General features: G+C 33.9%; 1 protein-coding gene across 1 annotated transcript in view; it reads left to right on the top strand.

Annotated features, from left to right (window-relative positions):
* Positions 1 to 26,765, top strand: part of LOC145288258 (stabilin-2-like) — a 223,917-nt gene that overhangs the window by 85,148 nt on the left and 112,004 nt on the right. Inside the window, exons 12-17 of the mRNA XM_080136297.1 lie at positions 4,495 to 4,641; positions 6,626 to 6,685; positions 9,237 to 9,347; positions 12,078 to 12,128; positions 19,372 to 19,452; positions 22,207 to 22,362. Of these exons, the coding sequence (XP_079992423.1) occupies positions 4,495 to 4,641; positions 6,626 to 6,685; positions 9,237 to 9,347; positions 12,078 to 12,128; positions 19,372 to 19,452; positions 22,207 to 22,362 (606 nt within the window). The remainder of the gene's footprint in view (positions 1 to 4,494; positions 4,642 to 6,625; positions 6,686 to 9,236; positions 9,348 to 12,077; positions 12,129 to 19,371; positions 19,453 to 22,206; positions 22,363 to 26,765) is intronic.

Here is a 26,765-nt window from a genome sequence, read left to right as displayed (position 1 = left end):
AATGAAGTCAAATCCAACAACAAAATAGACAAAACAGAAATATACTTTCTTATGTCTTTTTTAAGTGGCAAGTACTAAGTTCTCTAATACAAATCACATGGACGCGAACTATAACTTTTTAACTTGATGAAACAGCTTATTATATTTTTATTATTTGATTTGATAAGATGGTTTATTATACTTTTATTATTTTTATTATTATTGATTTAATAAAACAGTTCATAATTTTTTATTATATGATTAGATAAAACGGTTTATTATATTTTTTTATATTTTATTTATAGCGCCAAGCCGATATATATATATATATGTGTGTATATATATATATATATATATATATATATATATATATATATATATATATATATATATATATATATATATATATTCATGTTGGGACGATTGATAGGAATCGGGAATCGGAAATTCGGAACTTTTTGGGGTAATGGAATCGGTATCGGAATAGAAAAGAATTTGTGCATATTTTCCGATGTCAAAAACGAGTCAATTAATTAGCTTTTTTATTTGATTTTATTTGCTGGTAATAATAATACTATAATAGATATTCATTGTTTTAAACTTCCAGTAAAATTAAAATCTATAAATCATCACACCACATAAGTGTGTTTGAGAAAATACCTGCAAATTTAACGTGTTTTTACGTTAATCAGAACAAAATAAACATTTTATAATTAAATATTTAGAGATTTATAAAGAATCGGAATCGGTAATTTTATCGGAATCAGGAAAAATATTGGAATCGTCCCATCACACACACACATGTATACGCTAAGATTCGTCAGGCATAAGCTTACTATATATATATATATATATATATATATATATATATATATATATATATATATATATATATTAAAAATCAGTTTCATAAGAAGGAACAACAACAAAGTCAATTATCTGTACGATCGTTTCGGAAATCCGTGCTTTTTATTTGTGGTATACATGAAGTCACGTAGAACAATTATACATAGTTTTTTTGGTAAGCACGGTCTCCTCATCAGCAAATTTAGGAGGATTTCTATTGAATTGAAAAGACACCAAAAATAAACCTAGCATTAAAAGTAAGGCAGATGAATCTGAAAAATTGAAGTAAAAGGTTTGGATTTAAAATTTATAAGAAAATTAGTATAGGTTAGAGATAGAAATGAGTAGAAAAAGTATATATATTTTTTTTTTTGAATTTACATAATAAATTTGATTTAATTAAAATTTGATTTTTAAATTTTAAAATTTTTATTTTAATTTTTAAATTATAAATCACATTACTTAATATTGAATTAGCTCTAGGACATTTAACTATCGAGCTTATTATATATCTAAATTACAACGAGCATTTCCTGTATTTTAATTAAACTAGTAATTTCACTATTGCATTAAAATACACTTAGCTCTTTAGACTATTATTCTAATCTCCTTTAAATTATATATATATATATATATATATATATATATATATATATATATATATATATACTAGCAGAGGTATCCGTCGTTAATTGGGTTCAAAAACAGCCTACAGAAAATGGACTGTGATTGATGAAAATATGATAGGTTATGAAAAGGAGGGGGTTGTAAAGAGACAGGTTTTGATACTCAAAAATTTTACCCAAAGCTAAATATGATGAAAGTAAAGATAATTTTCTCGAAAATATATATTTTTATATCAATTTTGTTTCCATTCGTAGCCAAGAGTGACAAACAAAATGATGTTTCCTTATAAAGAAAAAATGTTATATATATAATAATATAAATATACAAGAAATAAATGTTACCATAGTCAATAAAAGTTACTTTTATGGTAGAAAAGTTCATTGATTTGTATTTTTATGTAGTTTGTAAAAAAAATTATTTTAATCCACGAACCGGTTTAAAAAAAATCAAAATGGCAGCGACGTGGAAATGGAGAGCCCCGTTTTCAATTTGAAGGAGGGAACTTTAGCATTCTGTGTTTAAAATTTAAGAGAGTTCCGTCAACGTACGGAATATTTATAAACATATTTTAATGTTTCCGCTATTTTGTGCTTGGGGAATATTCGATTATGGCATGTGTAGTTTATATTGTGACGTCAGAGCAAAGCGAACATGCAATCTCTCTACCTCTCTATCTATCTGGCGTTAATACTTACTCTATCTATATATCTCGCTATCTCTCTCTCTCTCTCTCTCTCTCTCTCTCTCTCTCTCTCTCTCTCTCTCTCTCTCTTCCTAAGACCTAATCAGCCAGACAACCTCCTCTCTCTGTAAATGATGTGGCGTGGCAGTCACTTGGCTGGGGGAAGTGGGGCAGAGGTTGAGTGTTAAAATATCCGTAGCGAACGGAAATACGTCGTCATGGCAACCAGACAGCGAACATTTGAGGCGGGAAAAGCTGAGCACGAGAGGATTTGAAAATAGGAAGAAATAAAACAGTTGGCGTAAAGGAAGCGGTCCAGTCCGGTGTATAAACATTACCTCCGAGAATCGAACCTCATCGAAGATTGAGATTTGAATTAATTGAATTGCTGATTATTATTCAAATACGATCGTATTGCCGATTGAACTCAACATTTATTCTTCTTTGGAAGTATGATTCGAGGAAAAGATAGACTTTCGCCATCTCAACTTTTTTCTTGGATATCATGTTTGTGAACTTATGATCCGTGTTTACCCTAACGGACAAAACAGCTAAGTTTGTCCTATCTCATGCCAATATCTTTTCTGATCCACAAACTTTTCTACGTATTATATTGTAATTGCATGTCGCATACATCTGGCAAATATTCCAAAGATACGTCTATCTCACTCATTCTTTTTATCGGAGCTTCTTCTTCTTCTTCTTCTTCTTCTTCTTCCTTTTTGTATATAAAAGCCTTTATTGAATTTTAAACTTTGATTGAGTGTTTGTTTCGTCATTCATTGCTCTGTTGTTCCATTCCTCTTAATGATATATTTCGCTGGTTGATCCGACATCCGACGATTAACCGAAGATAAGTAATGAGTCATTGGATATCAAATAAAATAAATTTATGTGTCTCGATCTGATTGCCAATCAATTCGGTCATCCATTAACCGGGTCGTGACAATATAAAAATTTATTTAAGTAGTTATTGTCTCAAATTTCGTTTTAATTTCGGGTCGCTGAAATTATTTCAAGTAAAAAGCATTAAAAACTATTCCAAAACAAACAAAAAAAACATGAAGTTAACTTTTATTGACTATTGTAACATTTATTTCTTGTATATTTATTGTTTCGGGAAGTTGTTTGTTGGCTTTTCTGCTAAACACTCTTACTAAATAATATCGACGAAATATCGAAAAACAAAGAAACAAAAACAATTTTGAAAAATAATGAAGCTTTACTTACTTTAGTAAAATAATCCGAAACAACAAAATGGGATATTAAAAAGTAAACACGTAATTACTTTAGTTTTTTAAAGCAAAGAATCGATATGAGTATGAATAAGAAGAAAATGGCGCCCTTTTCAAGCAGAACAGCTTCGTTTCAGTTTTACAGTATTGAACGGTGTAGTATTGCGCTATCGAGTTCAGGGTTATACTGTTGTAATGTAAAGAACACGCAGAAAGCTGAATTCCTTCTAGTACACTGACAAAAAGGCTTAAAAACATATATAAATGAAAATAAACAGGTTATGTAAATGTTTTTAAAAAGACACGTAATCACGTGAGCAGGATTTTTCCTTCTTTTGACACGATAACAAGTAACGTTCTTATTTTTATTATTTATCTATTTATCTATTTTCGGAAGAGTGCTACGTGCAAATGGAGAAGAAAAAACAGAGTTATGCAAAATTTGTGTCGAGAATTGTCTAAAGTTCCGACTTTTTGGGGGGGCTTTCACTTTAATAAGAACGTGAATTTATGAGGTGAATTTATTCGACCACAATATGATTCAACTCAAAAAAATAAATAAAAGCTAACGTGAATTAAGATTAAAGTTAAGGTGTTATATTGGACCCGCACCCCTTTTAAAAAAATCTTGTTAAACTTTTTGACATATTTACATTCTATGGAGGTCAGGCGCAAACGAACACCCAATAATTTTATTATACCATATTTCTTCAAACTGAAACATAATTATCAAAGTATACTTACGCAAATAGATATGAAAAGTATTTGTTAAATTATACCATCCCTATTTAAGTTGAAACATACTTATCAAAGTATTGTTATGTACATCTATATCAAAAACACTTGTAAACGTTTTTTTTTTTTCATTTTTTATTTCCATACTTTGGAAGGCCAGGCGCGAACGAAGACCCCACAATTTTAATGAACCACCGTTCTGCCAGATCAAACATACCCATTCCTGATTCTCGATACATCTTCTATCATTATATGTAATCAGTTTTTTTTTAAATAGCCAACCATATAGTAGTCTATTCGTGACCGGACACACACACACACACACACACACACACACACACACACGTTCAGCTTTATATTATAGATATATAATATTCTCTTGTTTTGCAGAAAAATAAATTGAATTTCAAATTCCGGGGTTCGAGCAAACGATCTGGTGTAATTGATGTCGGACGCGACATTATTGCATCCAATGGAATTATACACATCGTCACGAAATTAATGCCTCATGAACCGGAAGTACCTGGAAACCCGGATGTAAGTACATTTTGTATATATTCTTTTTCTTACTAAACATCCAACTATAATTGAAGTTTTGAATCTGTAATGAAAATATATTAACTCTATAAATTCTGTTCTAACGCATTTTGCGTCATCATTTCTTTCATTATTGCATGTATTAAAAAATATCACATTCTACCGCATCAAAATGCATATTAAAATAAAAAAAATCAATAATTTGCAAATCTCAAGTATCAACACATGTAAAATTAATGTTTTTTAATATTATGTATTAATCTCATCTAATATTATGCTACCATGATTGGTTTCTTACGGTGACACTCTTTATTCAGTTTTGTTGACGTGTGTTATTGTGTGTACGAAGGAAAAGGTTACACCTAAAAAAATTTAATAACAAGACTAAGTAATCAATGCAAAGTAATATTGAAAAGTCGTTTATAATTATGAACTTTAAAATCTCTAGTGTGTCTTAATACTAGATTTATAGTTCTAAGGATTGTTCACGTGACATCAGCGAGGAGGGTGTATGAGAGATATTTCCGAGATAGAAAACAGTAGCTAGCAGGAATTAAAAAACATAAGATGTAACATTTGAATTAGGAAATGGGCTCAGTGTTAGTTAAGTTATAAATTTGAAGAAAAAATAAATTTACCAGTTGTGTATGCGCACAATTATTTCAGCTTGTTTACAGTCGGTTAGACGAAACAACGAAAACAAATTCACAGCTGAAGTTTTTTTCTTTTATTTATTTTCATTCACCGAAACAACAAATATTGTCATGATGACGTAAATCTGTTTATATAGATAGGCCAGAGGGGTCGGGAAAGGGAAGTTTGTAAAGCCATTGACCTAGAAGAACAGCAGTCTGGCATACAAAACAAGCCTAGAAATGAGCAGTTCAGTCCTAGGAGGATGGACCTCTTAGAACTGCACAATCAAAATCATACAAGGAACAAGTCATTTCAACAATTGCCAAGACAAAGTGACTTTAAGGGCGAGAGAAAAACTTTCAGACATTGAAACGTAAAGGATTATTGGAGTAAGAGTTGATTTAGGGTGTGAAACCGAAAGATCGCATAGCATTTAAATTTCTGAAAGAAGGGATTTCCAAAAGCTACTCGCATATGTAGCCACAATATTTCCAGATGAAGGGTAAATTTTTGCATTAGATAAAGAATACTCGTAAGTCTGAGAAGTTTTCTAGCTTGGTGAAGGGAGCGTACCTTCTTTATCTTTAAACTAAAGTGCTGTAATAAAGAAGATATGCAACTTCCTTTAATTGGTATTTATTTCCCTTGAATAAAAACTCTTCTGTCATTGAATAACTATGCATGGATAGCGTTATGACACAGAATGCAAATCGTCGACAAAAGCAAAATAAAAACAACAAATAATTATTTAGCGAAATAATTCATGATCCATGAATTGAGTAGGTCATCTCCAAATATCATGTCCACTAAATGATGGTATCATAGCAGAAAGCGGTGAATCAGAAATCGAGTCAGCTGTTGACCTAAGAAAGGCGATTAAATGACGCAAGAAAAATTATATAACATGTGCACTCTTGATGCCGACGGACAGAAAGATCCTCAGAAGTGTCCGACATGAATAGAAGTAGAAGAGTGGGCGAGACCACCGTTCAGATTCGTTACTCGTTTGCAAATGAACTTAACTGTGAAGTAGAAACGTTTTTATAACACAAAGAAAATCTGTATCGATTAATTATTTTTCTGGGATCAAATGAAGAAACTCTGACAAGAATTCAAAGATAAATAATGTTAATTCCTTTGCATAGGATTGTTCGAATTACACAGACGGATGTAACGACTGGATATTGATATGTATGGCGCTCTCTTGTTTGCGTTATGTTAGTGTCACTTGCCTCGTTAGTTAGAGAGTCTATATCCTGTTATTCGATAATAAAGTCTAAAAATTTATTTGTTTTTCAAATTTCTAAAACTTAACAAACGCAATATGTTTTTTAAATTTTCTTTGCAGGAAAATGTCGGCCAATTTATAAGGAATGTTAAATTCAACAAATTCGAATCAATATTTACGGTAAGTGAGGAAAGGCTGATGTGTATAATTCGTAGAACTGATAGAGAATACAATTCATATTTAAATCATTATACATTGTCGAGGTGAGTTTATATTTATATATGAAATTAATTATTAGTTGAATATGGATGTCTATGCGTTGTGAAACATTAATAAAGATAAGTAAAGTTTATTTCAGAAGATTTGTTCCAAGGGGGTAACTCTGCCGCACTTTATTAAGTTAATTTAATTATGGGCAATTATAATATAAAAGAATTTTCAGATTATTCTAAACTTAACAAAACGTAAGTATAGTTCTTGAATTGTATGATATTAAAAATTATAACTGTAAGGATTGGTGCGTTTGATTGAATAGCTAATACATTTGAATTATGTATAGTTTTCATTTCGGATAAATTGTTTAGTTACGATAACTGATTAAAATGATCAATCGTTTTTTTTTGTAGTTTAGTTTACTTCCGTATATACAAATATGTATAATAGTTTATAATTTTGTTGATATTATTTTCATAATTATGTATACACAAATTAGAATTAATAAATTTACTAATTATTAAATAGAATATTTTGGTTGAAGGTTCATAAATTAATTAAAATTGTTAGTACGAATATTTGGTTTTTCTTTTTTTGTAGCTTAGTTTAGTTTCATATATACAAATATATATAATAGTTTATAATTTTGTTGATATTATTTTCATAAGTATGTATACATAACTTAGAATTAATAAATTTACTAATTATTAAATAGAACATTTTGGAAGAAGATTCATAAATTAATTAAATTGTTAGCACGAATAGTTGGTTTAATGACTTTGTTTGATTAAAATGCAATATGGCGTAATGGAAAAATATAAAGGTAACTGCAGCTCCTCTTCCAATTTTATGTCAAATCACATTTTAATTCCTTTTGACGAATTGATTGTTGCTATTTCTTCTGATGAGTTTAGAGCATAATAGATTCACTAATTGATATAATAATTAAGGGATTGATTTTGCGCTACGAAACAGATACTGTCAAAAATTGTATAAATCAACTGATTTAAAGGAATAAACTATAAGATGGTCAACATCATGTATTTTGGAATATAAATTTTTGTCATTTATTCTATATATTGCTCTGTAATCACATTGAGCTTCTTATATAAGGATTGATATATAATAAGAAAATATATTTCTACAGAAATATAAATATATATACATATATATATATTTCTACAAAAATATATATGTATATATATATATATTTATACACACACACACACACACACACACACATATATATATATATATATATATATATATATATATATATATATATATATATATATACATATATGATTAGTATGTTTTGTTTTTTTTGGGAAAAAAGAAATCCAGCAGAATGCTCAATTAAAAGGAAAATCCGAAAAATAAGACCGTATTTATATTTTGTGTTTTGTGTACAGAAGGTCGTTAGATGAGATAAATCATTACTACCGTCCGTTTCTAGCTTGATAATTAAGGCCGTTTTAGATATTCATATCAAGCTCTCTTCAGCCAATACTCATCTATTTTATAACCGAAAGTGGAAATATATATATATATATATACATCACGAGTTCACGTTTAAATCTCGGTTTTTAAATCACCCCCCCCCCGTTTATTCATCAGATGATGATGATTTCATTAACTTTAAAATTTGAATTATTTTAATTGTAATATCTAATTTCGATTGAAATTTTTTATATAATTTATATATATATATATATATATATATATATATAACGTCTTTAATTTTAAACCAGGTCGGCGCGAACGTGAAAATATAATGTGAATTGTCCTGCACGCTAACCACTTCGCCACAGAGCATTGCAGCTTAGTTTAGTGATTTTAAATAACTTCACATGAAAGAACTACGAAGCCAAACCGGTGATCTCTTCTCAACTGTTCCTTGTGAACGATCCCCAAACGGTGTTAAGTTGTGGCAGGGGGAGGAGGAATTTATTAGAGAGAAAATATTTTACCACTTCCATTGATCTTAACCGATTTTGGCCGTGACTTCTCAGCAGAAAAAGTATAGAAATCTAAGATTATCGAGGAATTTGAGAAATAATAAGCCTATAACACACCTCAGATATTGTTCTGCCGTTTGTGCATATTATATTTGCATGAAATATCTTGATTTTTAATCCTATTAAGATCAAAATCAGACAGGAAAAAATGAGTTCATTTTATATATATATATATATATATATATATATATATATATATATATATATATATTCTTTTATATAACTCTTGTTTATTTCTTCTGGGATCTCTTTATTACGACCGTTTCGTTAATGGAATGACAATGTGATGATTTTATGTTTTCATAAAAAATTTCTTTCTCATCAGCTCGTCAGATGTAATTTCCATCTGACGTTACCAACAAAAAGTTAAGTTTGCACATGATAAACCTGGTGCGTTCGTCTTGGGAAAAGGAAATTCCATCCCCACGTTATTACAGATCTTCTATCTTGTGTACCGTACTTTAATTCTTCATTTTTCTTTTCTCAATCTTTCTTGACAGTACGCCGGCGTCGAGGACGTATTCAACAAAGACAACATCACCGTTTTTGTGCCGATTAATTTCCAGGATGTAATTCCTCCAAATATTCTCACCTACCTGACGTCCAGAGCGGTAAGTAACGTTCATTCATCCGTTACCACGTTGCCAAAATAACTATAAATACCTGTAAGATTCCGGTACTCTTTGCTAGTTTCCAGTGAATATTGATGATTCTCTAGCTAATCTGTCTTTCCTTCCTCCTTGATCCTTCATGGACATTTTGTACGAATCAAAGGCTGGTGTTTGGTGTGGAGTTGTTACTGGCAGTTTCAATACTTTTGGTTTCCTGTAATGTTTTTTCTATTCAATTTTATTTAAACTTACTTGTGGTCGTTTAATTTATTTTTGTTATTATTTACTCACTAGGAGTAGTCTTATAGGCTATCATCAAAGATTTGCCTCCGAGAATAGTTGTGGTATTCTCTGGAGTCTGAGTGACAAATAGTCTTCCCAGACTTCCACTACTCTCCGCCTCTTTCGATAACCGTTATAAACGACTTTGTGTTATTACAACAGTTGCTTAATATCCATTCCTAGTTGGCGGCGACCATTAGTCTTCACTGGGAATTGGATGACATTAAGCCTTCCAAGGTCCCAATCCTTCTCGCACTTATCCAGCGGAGGTCTGGCTAGTGCTTTTTATCCTCGGTCTTTCCATCCTCTTTGACTCTTCTCGATTATTTGATTTCGTGTCAGTTTATGTTGACATACACACACAATTTTTTTTTTTAAATAAAATTAAGTATTTTGTAAAAATTGATTTTTTAATTAAAAATAAATAAATAATGTGTACTCACTAGCAGTTCTTACACCAGTCGTTATCAGAAATTTCTACCTTAACAACCGGTGGTGCTCCTTAAAATTTTGGTTGTCTCTCCAGATTTCCAGTACTCCTCAGTTTCGATAATCTTTGCAAATGAATTAGCATCATCGCAACAGTATTTTCATTGCCATCTCAATGACAATAACCACTGATCTTTACTGGAATTTGGGTATCAATAAGTCACAATCACTTCGCACTCATTCAGTGGAGGTCTGATCAGTGTTTTCTGTCCTCGGTCTTTCTATCCTCCTTGAACCTTCACGACTATTTGATGTGGCATCATTTGACGCCAACATTATTATTATAGTTTTATTATTATTACGACTCTAGGGAGTCATAGAAATAATAAAACTATAATAATACAGACTATCACATAGACTATCATCAAAGATCTGTTCTTGAGAACAACCTCTGGTGTTCCCTGGAATCTGAATGACAATAGATTTCCCCAGACTGTCAGCACTGGCCACATCTTTTGATAACCTTTGCAAATTAGCGTCATTGCAACAGCGACAATTGATCTTCACTAGAATTTGAGGGGCAATAAGCCGCACCAAGGCCCCGACCCTCTTCACCCTCATCCATGGACGGTTTGGTTAGTGCTTTCTCTCCTCGGCCTTTCCATCCTCCTTGACCCTTCTCGACTACTCATTGAGAGTTCTCACACTGGTTATCATCAGTGGTTACTCACTAATAATAATTGATGGTTTTCTCCTGGAATCTGAGTAACAGCAATCTCTTCAGATCTCTAATACGCTTTACATCTTAGTAATCATTGCAAATGAAATTCGATTGGAAAAGCCGTTTACTATTGATTTCTCACCGGCAACGATCATGAGTCTCCCCAGGGATTTCGGTGGAAATTGACCTTGCCAAGGTTTCAATCTATTTCGCACTCTTCCAGTGAATTTCTTATTGGTGCACTTTATCCTTAGTCTTTCCGTCCTCCTTGAACCTTCACAAAGACTGAGGCTGATGTCTTTTTATGGGAAGGGGACTTAAAAAGATTTTTAGAGGTGTTAGCTCCCTCTGGTTCAGGTGGTGTTAACTCAATGTTTCTTTTCCAACTTTCATGTGTTTGGTTAGTATTCCTAATCTGTGTGTGTTAGTTTCCGCATTAGATGTTTTTTCCAATATTTTAACTGCTTTTTCAATTGTCTTTATATTACCGCTGTTTTTTTTTTAATCTTTTTGTTCTTGTTGTTGTGGCCGTTATTGTCGCTCACAAGACTTAGTACCAGTGATCACTCACTGACACGTAGTGTTCCCTTGACTCTGAATGTCAACAAGTCTACCCAAATTTCCAGTACTCATTATCGCAACAGTCTTTTACCATTTATTTATCACTTTGAATACTATTTCTTCGAAATTTTTGAATTCCAATACTGTACGTCACTTTATAGTAACGGGTCGGGTGATGCTTTCCCCTCTCGGTCTTTCCATCCCGTCTCACCCTTTATGACGACTATGTGATTTTTATTATTTACTCTGATAGTTTTAGCTTCGTAAAATGTGTTATAGCAAACGAGTATTGTATCACCATATTGAAGAAGAGTCAGTTTATGAGACTTTTCTCGTGTATCGACCTTCGTATTTTGAATTCATCTGAATTTGTCTAGTATTCTGTTTTATTTTGTTTATATTTCAATTGTAGAGAGAAATGAAAACGGGGTCTTGTACAGAGGCTGAAAGAAAATCATTTTAGTGGCAGTAATTTGCATTGCGCGCATGTGTTCATCGTTATTATCGCTTGTGAGCAAGCAACAGTTTAAATAGGTTTGATGGTCACCATAGCAACTGGTCACCTATGCTTACGCAGGCAATATTTTTGCAAGGCTGCTGTTTTCTTAATGGGGCATTTATTCATGTATAGATTAAAGCTATCCTTAAATCGGCTGCCGAGAATAAATGAAACCTTTTTATCTTGAAGCTGTGGCGTATTTTTTTAACAAGTTCTATTTTTTTTTTTTTAATTTCAGGGTCAAGGAGCTTTAACTGGTCTCCTAAAAAACCATGTGTTCAATTCTCGTGTAAGTAATATTTTTCTTTGTATATTTATACTTGCAGGGCTATTCGGCATTGCCCAAAGTAAAAGTGTAACTTTTATCGTTCTACTCTCCCGTTTCTCGTCCCACAACACCCTTTCTCATTCACTCAGCTCATTCTTCTCTCGAGATACACCCACGTCTTGAGTCAGCGTAAGGGGAATAAATCTGTGAAAAAAATATCAGACCTATTTCTCTTGTCAGTGGTTGGAAAACAGATTACATAATAACATTAACATATGTGTGTACTTCGTGTTAACATTAAATGATATAAGTAAACATTTGATCGCCAAATAAATCATATTTTATTAGTTTAGATAGAATACATCCGGATAACGCCGATTAAAAAAATACCAACTTTGTGAGTGCCTGTTGAGTTTTAGCCAGAATATTATAAAGTCATTTGCCCTTTATATAATATACTAGCTTGGCATTGCACGGGTTTTTGGAGGTGTGTGTTGAGCAAAGAAAAGTGATAGTAGACAGGCAGGCAGGCTCGAACCCGTACCGCGAAGGAGTAAAAGAACGTAAAAAAAAAGCATGATATCTTTGCCGTTGCGTTCATCGCCAAACAGGAAGTGGCGAATGTCAAAATTAAGGCTAGTGTAAAATGTTTTTGACTTCTAATGGGGATAGCTATTTATTTGGTGTCCCCCCACACCAAAATGTGGCACAAGGCCGGAAGGTGGAAATAGGCAAGCTCCCCTAAAGGAGGGGCACTCTTGCCTCATCAAAAATTGCCTGGGCACCTCCGTCGGCATTCCCCGGTAGGGGCGCCTCAGGCGACAAGCAATTAACTTGCCCCACCGGAAAGCCCGGTGGCAAGGCCTGGGAGGGTGGACCTCCTATGTAGTACCCAGGCGGCGTACCTCAGCCCAACAGGTGCTGGGCCGGTTCCCAGCCCCTCACCTGTTTGGCTGAGTGTCAAAAACGGATCCTTGACGAGTACTACTACCCTGTGTCCCTGCAACCGAAGCCGCTAGGAGACACATCCCATCACAATGGACTTCTAATGGGGGTAGTTATTTAATTGCCGCCCACATCGGCAATATTTGGCACAAGGCCTGGAAAGTGGGAACCCCGCAGGCTCCCCTAAAGGAGGGGCACTCCTGCAATTTTAAAAATTGCCCGAGTAACCCCGTCGGCATTCCCCGGCCGGGGCGCCTCAGGCAGCAAGCAATAAACTTGCCCCACCGGAAAGCCCGGTGGCAAGGCCTCGGAGGGTGGATCTCCTAGGTATTACCCAGGCGGTGTACCTTAGTCCAACAGGTGCTGGGCCGGTTCCCGGCCCCTCACCTGTTGGGCTGAGTGTCAAATGACTATCCTTGACGTGTACTACCCTGTGTCCCTGCAGCCGAAGCCGCTAGGAGACACATCCCATCATAAGAGACTTATAATGGGAGTATAGGACGAATGGAGTCGCCAATCATTTTTATAACCAACGGCTGTGCTAAACAACCAATGAAAACGTTTCAAAATTATTATAAAAATTGTCGAATTTTGGATTCAATCAGTTCGCTGTTTACTACATCACGGACTGCATTTAATTCTTGGCCGCCATCTTGGTTACTGATCTGAACTACGCCGCCATCTTGGTTTCTGATCTGAACTACGCCGCCATATTTGTTCAACACAATATCTCAAAACTCAAGAGGTTAATTACGCCACAGACCGCATTTGATTCTTGGCCATCATCTTGGTTACTGATCTGAACTACGCCGCAATCTTTGTTAAACACAATGTCTCAAAACTTAACAGGTTATGCGCCCAGGCACCGTCTTTTCTTTGACAGACCGGAATCTAAATTCGAACTGTGGCAGGTAAAATTTCTGGGATATCTAAGGATTCGAAAACTACACAAAGTCATACAATCTACAACAGAGAATCCAAACGACCCCGAATTTCTCGAAAAGAACGCGACTGTTTTTGCAGAACTGATTCAATGTTTAGACGATAGAAGTCTGTCTCTGATTATAAGAGACACATTGGATGATGGAAGGAAAGTATTGAACATATTAAGAGAACATTATTTATCAAAAGGGAAACCGAAAATAATATCCCTATATACAGAATTAACGTCTTTGAAAGGTAACGAGGATGAAACGATTACCGACTACGTTATAAGGGCAGAAACAACCGCCAATGCCTTAAAACTCTCAGGTGAAATAATAAGCGATAGCTTGTTGATATCAATGGTCCTCAAGGGACTTCCAGTCGATTTTAAACCATTTACAACTGTTATAACACAGCAAGACAAACCCATAAATTTCAGCGAATTTAAAGTGGCATTGCACAATTACGAAGAGACTAATCGTATGCTCGTGGACAATAATAACTCCAGCAATATTATGAAGTTCAAAAATGCTTCTCGAAAGCAGACACCACCAAATTACGCACCTCGCCGCAACGTATTCTCCAAAAGTAATTTTCCCAAGAAAAAGAATAAAATTATCTGCTATAATTGTGGACGACCCAACCACAAAAGTTTCCAATGTCGATATAAACGCTCTAAAATGAACTCCGTAAAAAACGTTGAGAACTTTGAGGAAGAACATACATTTCTATTCACATGTAACTTTGACAATACCACAAACGGTCAAAATCTCCTTGTAGACTGTGGTGCAACAGCGCACGTTATCACCAAGGAATCTGATTTTATTAATTTTGATTCAAACTTTAATCCTCAAAGTCATTTTGTCGAACTTGCCGACGGTAGTCAAATAAATGACATAGTCTTGAAAAAAGGCGATGCTAAAATATACCTAAAAAATAATAAAGGCGAAATCTGTAACTGTATTCTAAAAAAATGCTCCGTTCATACCTACATTTAAGCAAGACATATTTTCCATGCAGGCTGCAATTAATCAAAGCGCGCATATACAATTTGTCCAAAATACATCAAAATTGACATACCCCAATGGAACTGTATTTGACATTGAAGAAAATGGCCGACTATATTATTTAAAAAGTATGGTTCCCTCAAAAACTGCCTGTCTCGACTTGGAAACCTGACATAAAATTATAGGACACTGCAATACAGCTGATATTAAAAAATTACCAAATGTAGTCGAAGGCATGAAAATAATACTTTCAGACGATCTCCCAAATTGTGATGCGTGTGCACAGGGGAAAATGACAAAAGATATAAGCCGAATGCCGGACAAAAAAGCTACGAAAATTCTCTCACTTGTGCATTGTGACTTAGCAGGTCCGATCAGCCCGATGGGGAGAAATAATCTAAGGTACGTTTTGAACTTTATTGATGATTTTTCCGGTTTAATTATGGTTTATTTTCTAAAAATACAAATCCGACACTATCCTCGCCACTAAGAAATATTTAGCTGATGTTGCCCCGTGCGGTTCAGTAAAATGTATTCGCTCAGACAATGGGACTGAATTTACTAGTAAAGACTTTGAACTTCTATTAATTAACCACCGTATTAAACACGAGAAATCGGCGCTGTACTCCCCCTTCCAAAATGGCACAGCTGAAAGGGCATGCCAAACCCTTTTTGAGATGGCAAGATGCCTACTTATCGAATCGAAATTAGCGCGTAGTTTATGGACATACGCTTTAATGGCAGCAGCATATATCAGAAATAGATCGTTCAATAAGAGGCTAGGAAAAACGCCGTATGAAGCGTTTTGCGGTGTAAAACTTAAGATGAACAGAATGCATCTATTTGGTTCTGATTGTTTTGCATTTATAGAAAACACCAGTAAACTAAATACTAAAAGCGAAAAAGGTACTTTCGTAGTTTACGATAAATATAGCCCGGCATACTTAATCTACTTCGCAGCTCAAAATGCCATAAAAAGGGTTAGATGTGTAAAATTCAATGATACATTAAATTCAAAAGATGGCGATCCAGTGAATGAAAAACGTGAAATATTGCCTAGCATCTTAATCGATCACAATGAAAATATTAATAACGACGACAATTACAGTACTTCTGACGAAAATAGTAACCAGACACGTCGATACCCAATAAGGGAGCGAAAAAGGCCAGACTTCTTACAAATTGAAAAGGTACAAGATTACTCCGTGGATTACTGTTATTCGTTGAACAGCGCACCGGAAAGTTATAATGAGGTGATTAATTCAGAAAATCACCAAGAATGGGAACAAGCTATGGTATCCGAATTGAAAGCTTTATCTGAAAATAACACATACGAAATAGTGGCAAAACTAACAGATAAAAATATAATTTCTTCACGCTGGGTTTTTTCCCAAAAAATCACAGTTTCTGGCAGTGAAACTTTTAAAGCAAGATTTGTGGCAAAAGGTTTCTCACAAATTGCTGGCGTGGAATATTGTGCAACATTTTCACCAACGATAAATTTAACAACAATTAGAATTTTATTACAACTTGCCACTCAATACAATTTAAAAATACATCAAATGGGTGTAAAAAATGCTTATTTAAATGCTCCGATTGACTGTGAAATCTGCATTTACCCTCCAGAGGGATTTAAAATGAAAAATAGAAATTGTGGTGTGGAAATAAATCGTTATATGGACTAAAACAAAGTACACACAATTGGAATTTAACACTCCATAATTATTTAATAGAACAGGAATTCAAACAATGTCCCGTAGACGCGTGCATGGATGCCAAAAATGTAGGTAATATATTGTTGATTTTGGTTTTTTGGGTTGACGACATATTACTCGCCTCAAACTGTGACAACACTTTAAGAGATATTAAAAATGAATTAAATAAAAAATTTAAAATGGCCGATCTTGGATGACTGTCGTGGTTCCTCGGTATAAAGTTTACCTGTGAAAAATCGAAAATATCGATGAAAAAAGCGACTCCTCCTTGTAGAAAAGTGCTCAGTTGAGGGCGAAGGAATTAATGTTTTTAGCCAATTTTTCGATAATTGTCGTCCGAAGGGTCGACTTCAAAACGATACCGATCTCGTGAAAATCTGTCGCCTCTGTCGAAAGTTTAAAACAGACATACATACATTTAAACAGACAGGTGAGATTTATATTATAGGTGTTACGTGGGCATACTTATAATACAATATAATAATAATTGAGTAATTTAAATTTTATGATGTGAAACGGTTAAATTTAAAATCTAGAATTTGTATTATATCCAAGACAAAGATCGCTGGGAAAATGGTGGGATCTTTCTACCGCTCCAGAAGATATCTCACTAATGATGCAATTCTCTATCTATATAAAAGCCAAGTACGTCCAGGGATGGAATACTGCTGCCATATCTGGGCAGGAGCTGCTAAAAACAGCATATCCTGCCTTGACAGAGTAAAAAATAGACTTTGTGGCTTAGTGGGGGATGCCCTTTTCTCTTCCCTGCAACCTTTCTCCCACAGAAGAGACGTTGCGAGCCTATCTTTGTTTTATCGTTACTTCGATGGCAAGTGTTCGTCTGAACTCCAATCTCTGCCCTCCCTCGCCAATCCTTCACGAAAAACACCCGTCTAGCTGAAACCACTGTCAATAACTTTCCCCATTCTTTACCTGTGCCTAAATCAAAACGTAGATTCCATGAACAAAGCTTCTTTCTTAGATCTGCACGCCTGTGGAACTCACTGCCGCTTGTCTGTTCCCTCCTGACTTCAACTTGGATTTCTTCAAGTCCAACATAAACAAATTCCTGATGACCCGCCCCCTTAAGTAATGACACTTTATCAAATCTCCAATACTAACGAATAATACAACACTACACCATTGATTAATGGACACACAATACCCCTTATCCCCGAGTGGCTTCTGGGCCTTGATAAGTGGTGATCTCCATGTAAAGAAAAGAATATATTTCAATAAGCATATTTCCTTAACTTGTAGGTTTTCAATGCTTACCCATCTCCTTAGAGGAGAAAATATTAGCAAATATCATAAATGATTTATACCTTATTTGCTAAATGTGATAAACATAGAAAACCATAATGAAAAGTTTTTAAAGTTTTTGAATCATAGAATTTTTGCATATTAAGTTCAATATCCTTTTCATTCTGAACCAATATATAATTTCCCTTACTCTATGATTTAAAGAAACAGTACTGTATGTGGATGACAAATATATATATATATGTCATCCACATACAGTACTGTTGATTATTATTTTTATTATTATTATTATTATTATTTTATTATTATTATTATTGATTATAATTATTATTTTTAACTAATATTATTCTTATTTTTTTAGTATTCTTAATAGTATTGGTATTTTATTATTATTATTATTATTATTATTATTATTATTATTATTATTATTATATTATTGTAAATTTTTCATTATTATTATTTATTATACTGTTTATTTTATTATTATATAATCATTCTTTTGTCTTTACTATTCGTATTATTATTATTATTATTATTATTAGTAGTAGTAGTAGTAGTAGTAGTAGTAGTAGTAGTAGTTTTCATCACTTTTGTTATGATTCCATTATTATTATTTTTATTTTTTATTTATTTATGATTTTATTTTCATTATTATTATAATTTTATTGGTGTTATTATTATTATTATTATTATTATTATTATTATTATAATTAATTAATTAATTAATAATTAATATCATTTTAATTTATTTTTTGGTTTTTATTTTTATTGGTTCATTATCATTATTATACTATTATTTGCATTGCTTATTATTATTATTATTATTATTATTATTAATGTTTTATATTCAATCTTATTTTATTATTATTATTATTATTATTATTATTATTTATATTATTATTTTATTTATATTAGTTTTTATACTGATTTTAATATTCATTTTTTTACTATTTTCATTATTATTGTATTATTTTATTGTTATTGTTTTTATTTATTTTTATTTATTTGTTTATTATTTTTATTTATTTTTATTCTTATTATTTTATTATTTTTACTTTTAATTTCATAATTAATAGTATAATTATTTCTTTAATTATTTTTATTATCATCATTGTTATTATTATTTCATTTTTAATTTAGTAATCATATTTCTTATTATTAATTCATCAACATTTTATTTTTATTATTAAATTTATATTATTTTTATTATTTTTATTATTATTTTTATTATTCTTATTATTTGTATTTGTATTTTATTATTATTGTATTTCTGTTATTTATTATTATTTTAATTTTATTTTATCTATTATTATTGTTGTTATTATTAATGTCGTTTTATTATTATGATTATTATTATTATTATTATTATTATTATTATTATTATTATTATTATTATTATTATTTCAGATGACGATCACGGATCTTATTGACAAGAAACATATCAAGTCGGTTAGTGGAACGTCTTTTAGAGTGAAGGCTGCAAGTAATGTAAGTTATTTATTTTGTTCCTCGACAGTCCTTCTTCACTTGTGTTGAGATTTGTTGCAATCATTTCGTTTCAAACTTTTTCCTTTTAAAAATTTCTTATCGCCTTGTTCAACCTGGGGATGGTGCATGCTTCAGGATTCTGACTTAGATATTTCTGACTTCGATATTCCAACCGAGAAATCTTTTTTCAGATTCTTACCGTCTCTTTAAGCTCAATCGTTTGAATCTCTTTTGCACTTGGTTCATAAAATACGCTAGAATATATATTAATTCATACAGATTTCATATGTATAATTAGAGAGTCAGTTGTCTATTTAATAATATATTGTACCTAATATATAGTACTCATTTCAAAAGATTTTTTAATACTTTGGTTGTCATCAGCGAGAATCAAAACCAAAACATTTAACGCTCCAGCCGTATCTCCTACCGATATTGCTATTGAAAGCTGAATAAGAAAGATTAAAAATTGAACTACTTCAAGCTAAAAAGACACAAAAGTAATAAAAATGTGTCACCAAGTTTAAACGAACATTTTGATTTTCAACTTGCCAACATATTTTTGTATGCGTTATTCATCCATCCAAACAAAGATTTTACTCGTTACAAACCGTCCTTTATGTATGATCAATATCCCCTGTTAACTTCAATGTTATGTGACCAGTAGTTTAAGGGTTAAATAGTTTCACACAAACACACATGCATTTTTTTATTACATTTTCAACCCAAACAAGGCACATTGCCACTGTGGTGTAGGGGGCTACTATCAGGAGCAACAACTACTGGGGAACTATGTTGAGATTTGGGCAGCAAGATATCGGTTCACGTTACACTTGAACTTCTGCATGTCAGTACAGTTGGGGAAGCAGGGACCTGGAATGGAATTCCAGAGTTTAGTGGTTCTGGGGAAGAAACTAATGGAGTAGAAAGATCTTTTACATCTAGGGATCTCCAAAGTGCGGGGGTGGGATTTTGCTGCCTATCAGGTTTGTCGAGGGTGTCTACGTCGTGGGGGTACAAGTGTCTGCCGTTCGCCAGAGCATTCACCACTAAAATACATGTAGAGCAGGCAGAGGGATGCAACATTTCGTCGATGGGACAGAGGCTAAAGCTTAGATGCCAGTTCAAGGTCCATCAGATTGGCGACTCTCTTTTGGATCTTGTCTAGGAGCGAGAGACTAGTAGCAGATGCACCAGCCCAAATGTGGCAGCAATACTCCATACATGGGTGAATGGTGGCTTTATAGAGATACAGGATACTTTCTGGTGTTAGTAGTTTTCTAACATGGTAGAGAGAGCCTACCTTCTTTGCAGTGGCCCTGGCGATGCTTTCAATGTAATTGTTCCAACTCATGTTTCCTGTGAACGTTAGACCAAGCAGTTTGAAAGATGTACTCTCAGATAAAGAGTCACTGGCCATTGCTATTGGTGGCAGAGAAGATTTCTTGTAATTATTGAAGGAAACCAGTTTAGTCTTGGCAGCATTGAATGTGACCATCCATTTTGGTTCCCATTTCACTACAAATTGGAGGTCATCATACATACATCTACTGTATTATTTATTATTTATTATTTATATAGAAAAAAGTAAGAAAAAAAATAGACTTCGTAGCCTCGTAGGAGACGTCCTTTTCTCTTCCCTGCAACCTCTATCTCACAGAAGAGATGATGCGAGTTTGTCTCTGATGTATCGTTATTTTCATGGAAACTGTTCGACTGAGCTTCAGTCTATGGTCCCCCCTCGCCAAACGTTCACAAGAAATACTCGTCTAGCTTAAAACACTATCAATAATTCCCTCCACTCTTTATCTGTGCCTAAACCTAAACGTAGATTCCATGAACAAAGCTTCTTTCTTAGAACTGCACGCCTGTGGAATTGTCTTCCGTTTTCCTGCTTTCCGGCTGGCTAAAATATGGTTGTGTTCAAGTCTAACGTAAATAAGTTCTTGACGAGCCGTTCCATATAAGTTATCAAATTTAGCGAATTTTCATTACTAATGATTATTATATTGTCCAATTTCTACTGTACACTCTTTAACCCTTATCCTTGAGTGGCCTCTTGGCCTTGATAATGTTGTGATGCCTGTGTAAAACAGAAAAAAAGAAAGTAATCTAAATTGATCATCTATACTGTATACATATTCGTCAGTGAGTCTGTTAATCAGTCTTCCTCTTTGTTCAAGGATGCAAATGTTTAGTAAATCATCGTTTTTCTCTGGTTTACAATGTGTCTTGTTTACGCTCAAATCTACATACGAAAACAATTTTTAAAAAATGTTTACTAACTCCTAGAATGCATTAATATTTAACACAAATAATTACAACCTAACCTTATTCACATCGACTACACAAAATATACAACTACTCGTAAGAAATATTAATATGCACCATAAATGATAAACTGCTATCAAAAAAACAATTTTAAGATTCTATAGTAAAACCAAATTATTTCGCCCTCCTTATTTCGTCCTTTACTTCTCATGTTCCATAAACAATGTTTCACACAAAGGGGAAGAGATTGTTGTTTTATAGCTGGAATCTATTCATATAATACTTATTGTTGGCTTTGAAGCGGTATTTTAGCTCCTCAAGTGGCTTCATGTCTTGTCTAAAAAAAACAAAAACATAAAAACGTATTGCATGACAGAAAAATGACTTATAGGGTTCATATGCCATTAAAAAAAAATCTTATCGTAATCCTAATCCATACTTTATTTTTTTTTTCAAAATCATCTTTTGTGTCTTTTCATCCAGGGACAAATATACTTCGGCGAGAATGCTTATATGACGCAATCAGACATCCCCACCAAGAACGCAATCGTCCACCTCATCAACGGTGTTCTTTTTCCGGACGACATCCAAAAACTTTTACCCGGAAGATGTGACCACACCAGTAACGTCATGGTTCGGGTAAGAGATTATTACGTCAGTCTTTTTATATCCATATATTTATGATTATGCACTAATTATTTTCTAATAAGGTAAAACTAGTTCTTCGATCTTTGTGTAGGTCTTATTACGAAGTTACAAAGTTCCTATTACGGCTGTGTATTTTTATGCAATCAGCGGTTGCATACATTGCATATATTGCATATGCATACATTGCATACATTGCATATGCATATATTGCATGCATTGCATACATTGCATATGCATACATTGCATATACATACATTGCATATGCATACATTGTGCACATTGCATACATTGCATATATTGCATACATTGCATATGAACACGTTGTATATATTGCAGACATTACATATACATACATTGCATATGCATATATTGCATATGCATAAATTGCATATATTGCATACACTGCATTGCATACATTGCATATGCATACATTGCATATGCATACATTGCATATATTGCATATATTGCATATACATACAGTGCATACATTGCATACATTGCATATGCATACATTGCATATGCATACATTGCATATATTGCATACATTGCATATGCATGCATTGCATATGTATACATTGCATATGCATATGTTGCATATGCATATGTTGCATATGCATATATTGCATATGCATACATTGCATATGCATACATTGCATATGCATACATTGCAATGCATACATTACATATGCATACATTGCATACATTGCATATGCATACATTGGACATATATACATTGCATATGCATACATTGCATATGCATACATTGCATACATTGCATATGCATACATTGCATATGCATACATTGCATATGCATATATTGCATAGACATACATTGCATATGCATACATTGCATACATCGCATATGCATACATTGCATATGCATACATTGCATACATTGCACATGCATACATTGCATACATTGCATATGCATACATTGCATATGCCTACGTTGTATATGCATACATTGCATATGCATACATTGCATATGCATACATTGCATACATTACATATGCATACATTGCATACATTGCATATGCATACATTGCATATGCATACATTGCTGGTCACGTATAATACATTAGCAACCAGAAGTTCCATTAATCAATTAGATCGGCCTGGGCCGGGACTTATTCTTCACCCCTCCCCCAGATCGCAGGCTCCGTAGGCATGCGAAAAAGGTCTATCTTCAACAGTTGTGGAGGCTTTGACACCAAGCAGTGTTCTCGGTTCGTGACATCTCCATGGAACCAGCCACCTGATGAGGTCATAAACCAGCCCACACTACAGGGTTTCAGGGCAGCTTTGGGCAGACACTGGTAGGACCTCTACGGTTTTCCCCCCGGTATGGTTCTCTTTTTAGATAGGCCTTCACTGACTTTTTCCCCTTGTAAATGGTAATCGTGAGTTCATTTAAAAAACGCATCAAAGCACAAAAACTAGGAAATCTACAACAGTGTAGTAAATAATGGGCAATCAACAATTCCCCCACTGACCAACAATCACGAGGTTTTTTGCTCAGCAACCGAGAAGGCTAACATGCTTGCCAGCTGGTTTGCCTCACTCCACACAGGACCCTACGAACCACCCCCTACCTGAATTTCCTATGCGGACAGACGTCACGCTAGACGATCTGAAAATTACTCCTGCTCAGGTGCATGCTATCATAAAAACCTTGACACTTCAAAAGCATGTAGACCTGATCTCATCCCAGCTGTGCTATTAAAAAAGTGCTCAGTCGAAGTAGCTCCAGTTCTCTCCAAACTCTACAACAAATGCCTTAATGAATCTTGGTTATCGGGCTGTTGGAAAACTGCTTCTGTGGTACCAGTATTCAGGAATTTCGGCGAAAGAACTCACCCATTATATTATCGCCCCATTAGCCTCCTCCCACTTTTTGCCAAAATATTTGAGACCTTAATTAACCATGTTCTAGTTCATCAACTTACAGATGCTTAACTTCTGACTGACCAACAATATGGATTTAGACAAGCCCGTTTCACAGCAGACATCCTAACTGTAATCTCTGAACGTATATACCATTCATTGGACAAAGCGGGGAGGGCAGAGCGGTAACTCTAGATATATCTAAGGCTTTTGACAGGGTATGGAATGAGGGTCTCCTCAGGAAAATTAGATCATACGATATCACTGGTAGAATACTTAACATAATTAAATCCTTCTTAGATAAGAGAAAAATCCAGGTTGTCCTCGACGGTCGTACATCTAAACAATATGATATAAATGTGGGAGTGCCCCAGGGGTCTATCCTTGGACCTCTACTGTTCCTTATATTCATAAATGACCTCCCCGACAAAATTGCCTCTGAGATGGGTATATATGCTGATGACACCACACTCTATAGCAGGCACGACAGGAAAACACATGAACATATATCTAAAGAAATGGCAGAAACACTGGAGGATGACTTCCAATCTGTAGTGGAATGGGGACAAAAATGGATGGTCACGTTCAATGCTGCCAAGACTAAATTAGTTTCATTCAATAATTACAAGAAATCTTCTCTACCAACTATAGCAATGGCCAACGGCTCTTTATTTGAGAGTATATCTTTCAAACTGCATGGCCTAACGTTCACAGGAAACATGAGTTGGAACAATTACATTGAAGGCATTGCCAGGGCCGCTGCAAGAAAGGTGGGCTCTTTCTACCGTGCTAAAAAACTACTAGCACCCGAAAGTATCCTGTACCTCTATAAGGCCACCATTCGCCCATGTATGGAGTATTGCTGTCATATTTGGGCTGGTGCATCTGCTACTAGTCTCTCGCTCCTAGACAAGGTTCAAAAGAGAGTCGCCAATCTGATAGACCCTGAACTGGCATCTAAGCTTCAGCCTCTGTCCCATCGACGAAACGTTGCATCCCTCTGCCTTTTCTACAAGTATTTTAATGGTGAATGCTCTGACGAACTGCAAGCACTTGTGCCCCCACGACATAGACATCCTCGACACACCCGACAGGCTGAAAAATCCCACCCCCGCACTTTGGAGATCCCTAGATGTAAAAGATCTTTCTACTCCAGTAGTTTCTTCCCCAGAACCGCTAGACTTTGGAATTCCATTCCAGGTCTCTGCTTCCCCAACTGTACTGACATGCAGAAGTTCAAGTGCAACGTAAACCGACATCTTGCTGCCCAAATCCCTACATAGTTCCCCAGTAGTTGTTGTCCCTGATAGTAGCCCCCTACACCAAAGAGGCAATGCGCCTTGTTTGAGGTGAAAATGTAAAAAAAAGAAAAAAAAAATTAAATGTAACGAATGAATGAATGATCAATCAGTCAACTTTATTGACAAACTATAGTAAAGTGCAGCAAGCCATGTAAAATATTATTCGAATCTGATTAGCCATTTTTAAGGCTTTTATTTTCATGAACATTAGTTAATGTTCTTAACAAAAACAATGCGTTTTGATTTGTTAATATGGAAGCCATCTTATATAATGACAGTTATCCGCAGCAAACGTTATTACTAATCAGTAACCACAAACGATTGAAAAAAATACTTGTGTTTTTCGCTTTCTTTCTTTTTTTTTCTTTCTTGCATTAAAGAAAGATGGGGCGAGAGCTGGGTGAGTAAGTGAGTGAAAACATTAAACAGTTTGTGTATTGCATTAACTGATTAAATCAATGGCTTAGCGCGGCGATTATAAGATTTTGACAGGTCACAAGCAGAAAGGTCCAGCGAATAAAATCAACAATTATTATTTTGATAAGACAGTAGCGTGTTCATATGAATGTTCCTGTTTAGATAACAATTGAACTATGATACTTGACTTTTGTATTTTAAACTTTAATTCAAGCTATTATATGAAAATAATTTTATAAATCAACAGTAGGTTCTTTGATAAGACAGATATATTTTCAAAACGAATGTTTTTGTTAAGAGCACAATTGAACCATGATACTTGACTTTTGCACTTTAAGCAATTATTCGAACCATTATATAAAATAATGTTATATAATCAACAGTAAGTTCTCTAGAGTGTAATGTAGACTACAATGTATTGTGTAATAAGTCTACCAAGAAGGCATGCGAAACTTCCTTCCGGTACACGCGGTGGGTTCCTGACTAGAACAGGCAACCAATGGATTTTATTGAAAACTTGTCGCTTTAACCGATTTCAATGGCAATAAAAGTATTCGAAGTGTGGTACATTCGTTGATTCTCATTCAATCTCGAGCAACGTCCCTGCTAGTACTTGTATAGAGAAATGTGTATTTTTAACGAATATACACATCTATGTGAAAGTTAGGTTGAGAGGATGTGATCCGACCGTATATATATAAAAATAAAATAAAAAGGAAACAAAAAAGATACAGACTAAATAAACAATATATATATTGGCACAGACACCTGCTGATTTTTTTACATGGTAAT

This window comes from Euprymna scolopes, chromosome 2 (genome assembly GCF_053919585.1).
Source record: "Euprymna scolopes isolate OS-2025 chromosome 2, ASM5391958v1, whole genome shotgun sequence".
Taxonomy (NCBI): domain Eukaryota; kingdom Metazoa; phylum Mollusca; class Cephalopoda; order Sepiida; family Sepiolidae; genus Euprymna; species Euprymna scolopes.
Note: the sequence above shows the minus strand (reverse complement) of the source record. Positions and strands in the feature narration are given on the sequence as shown.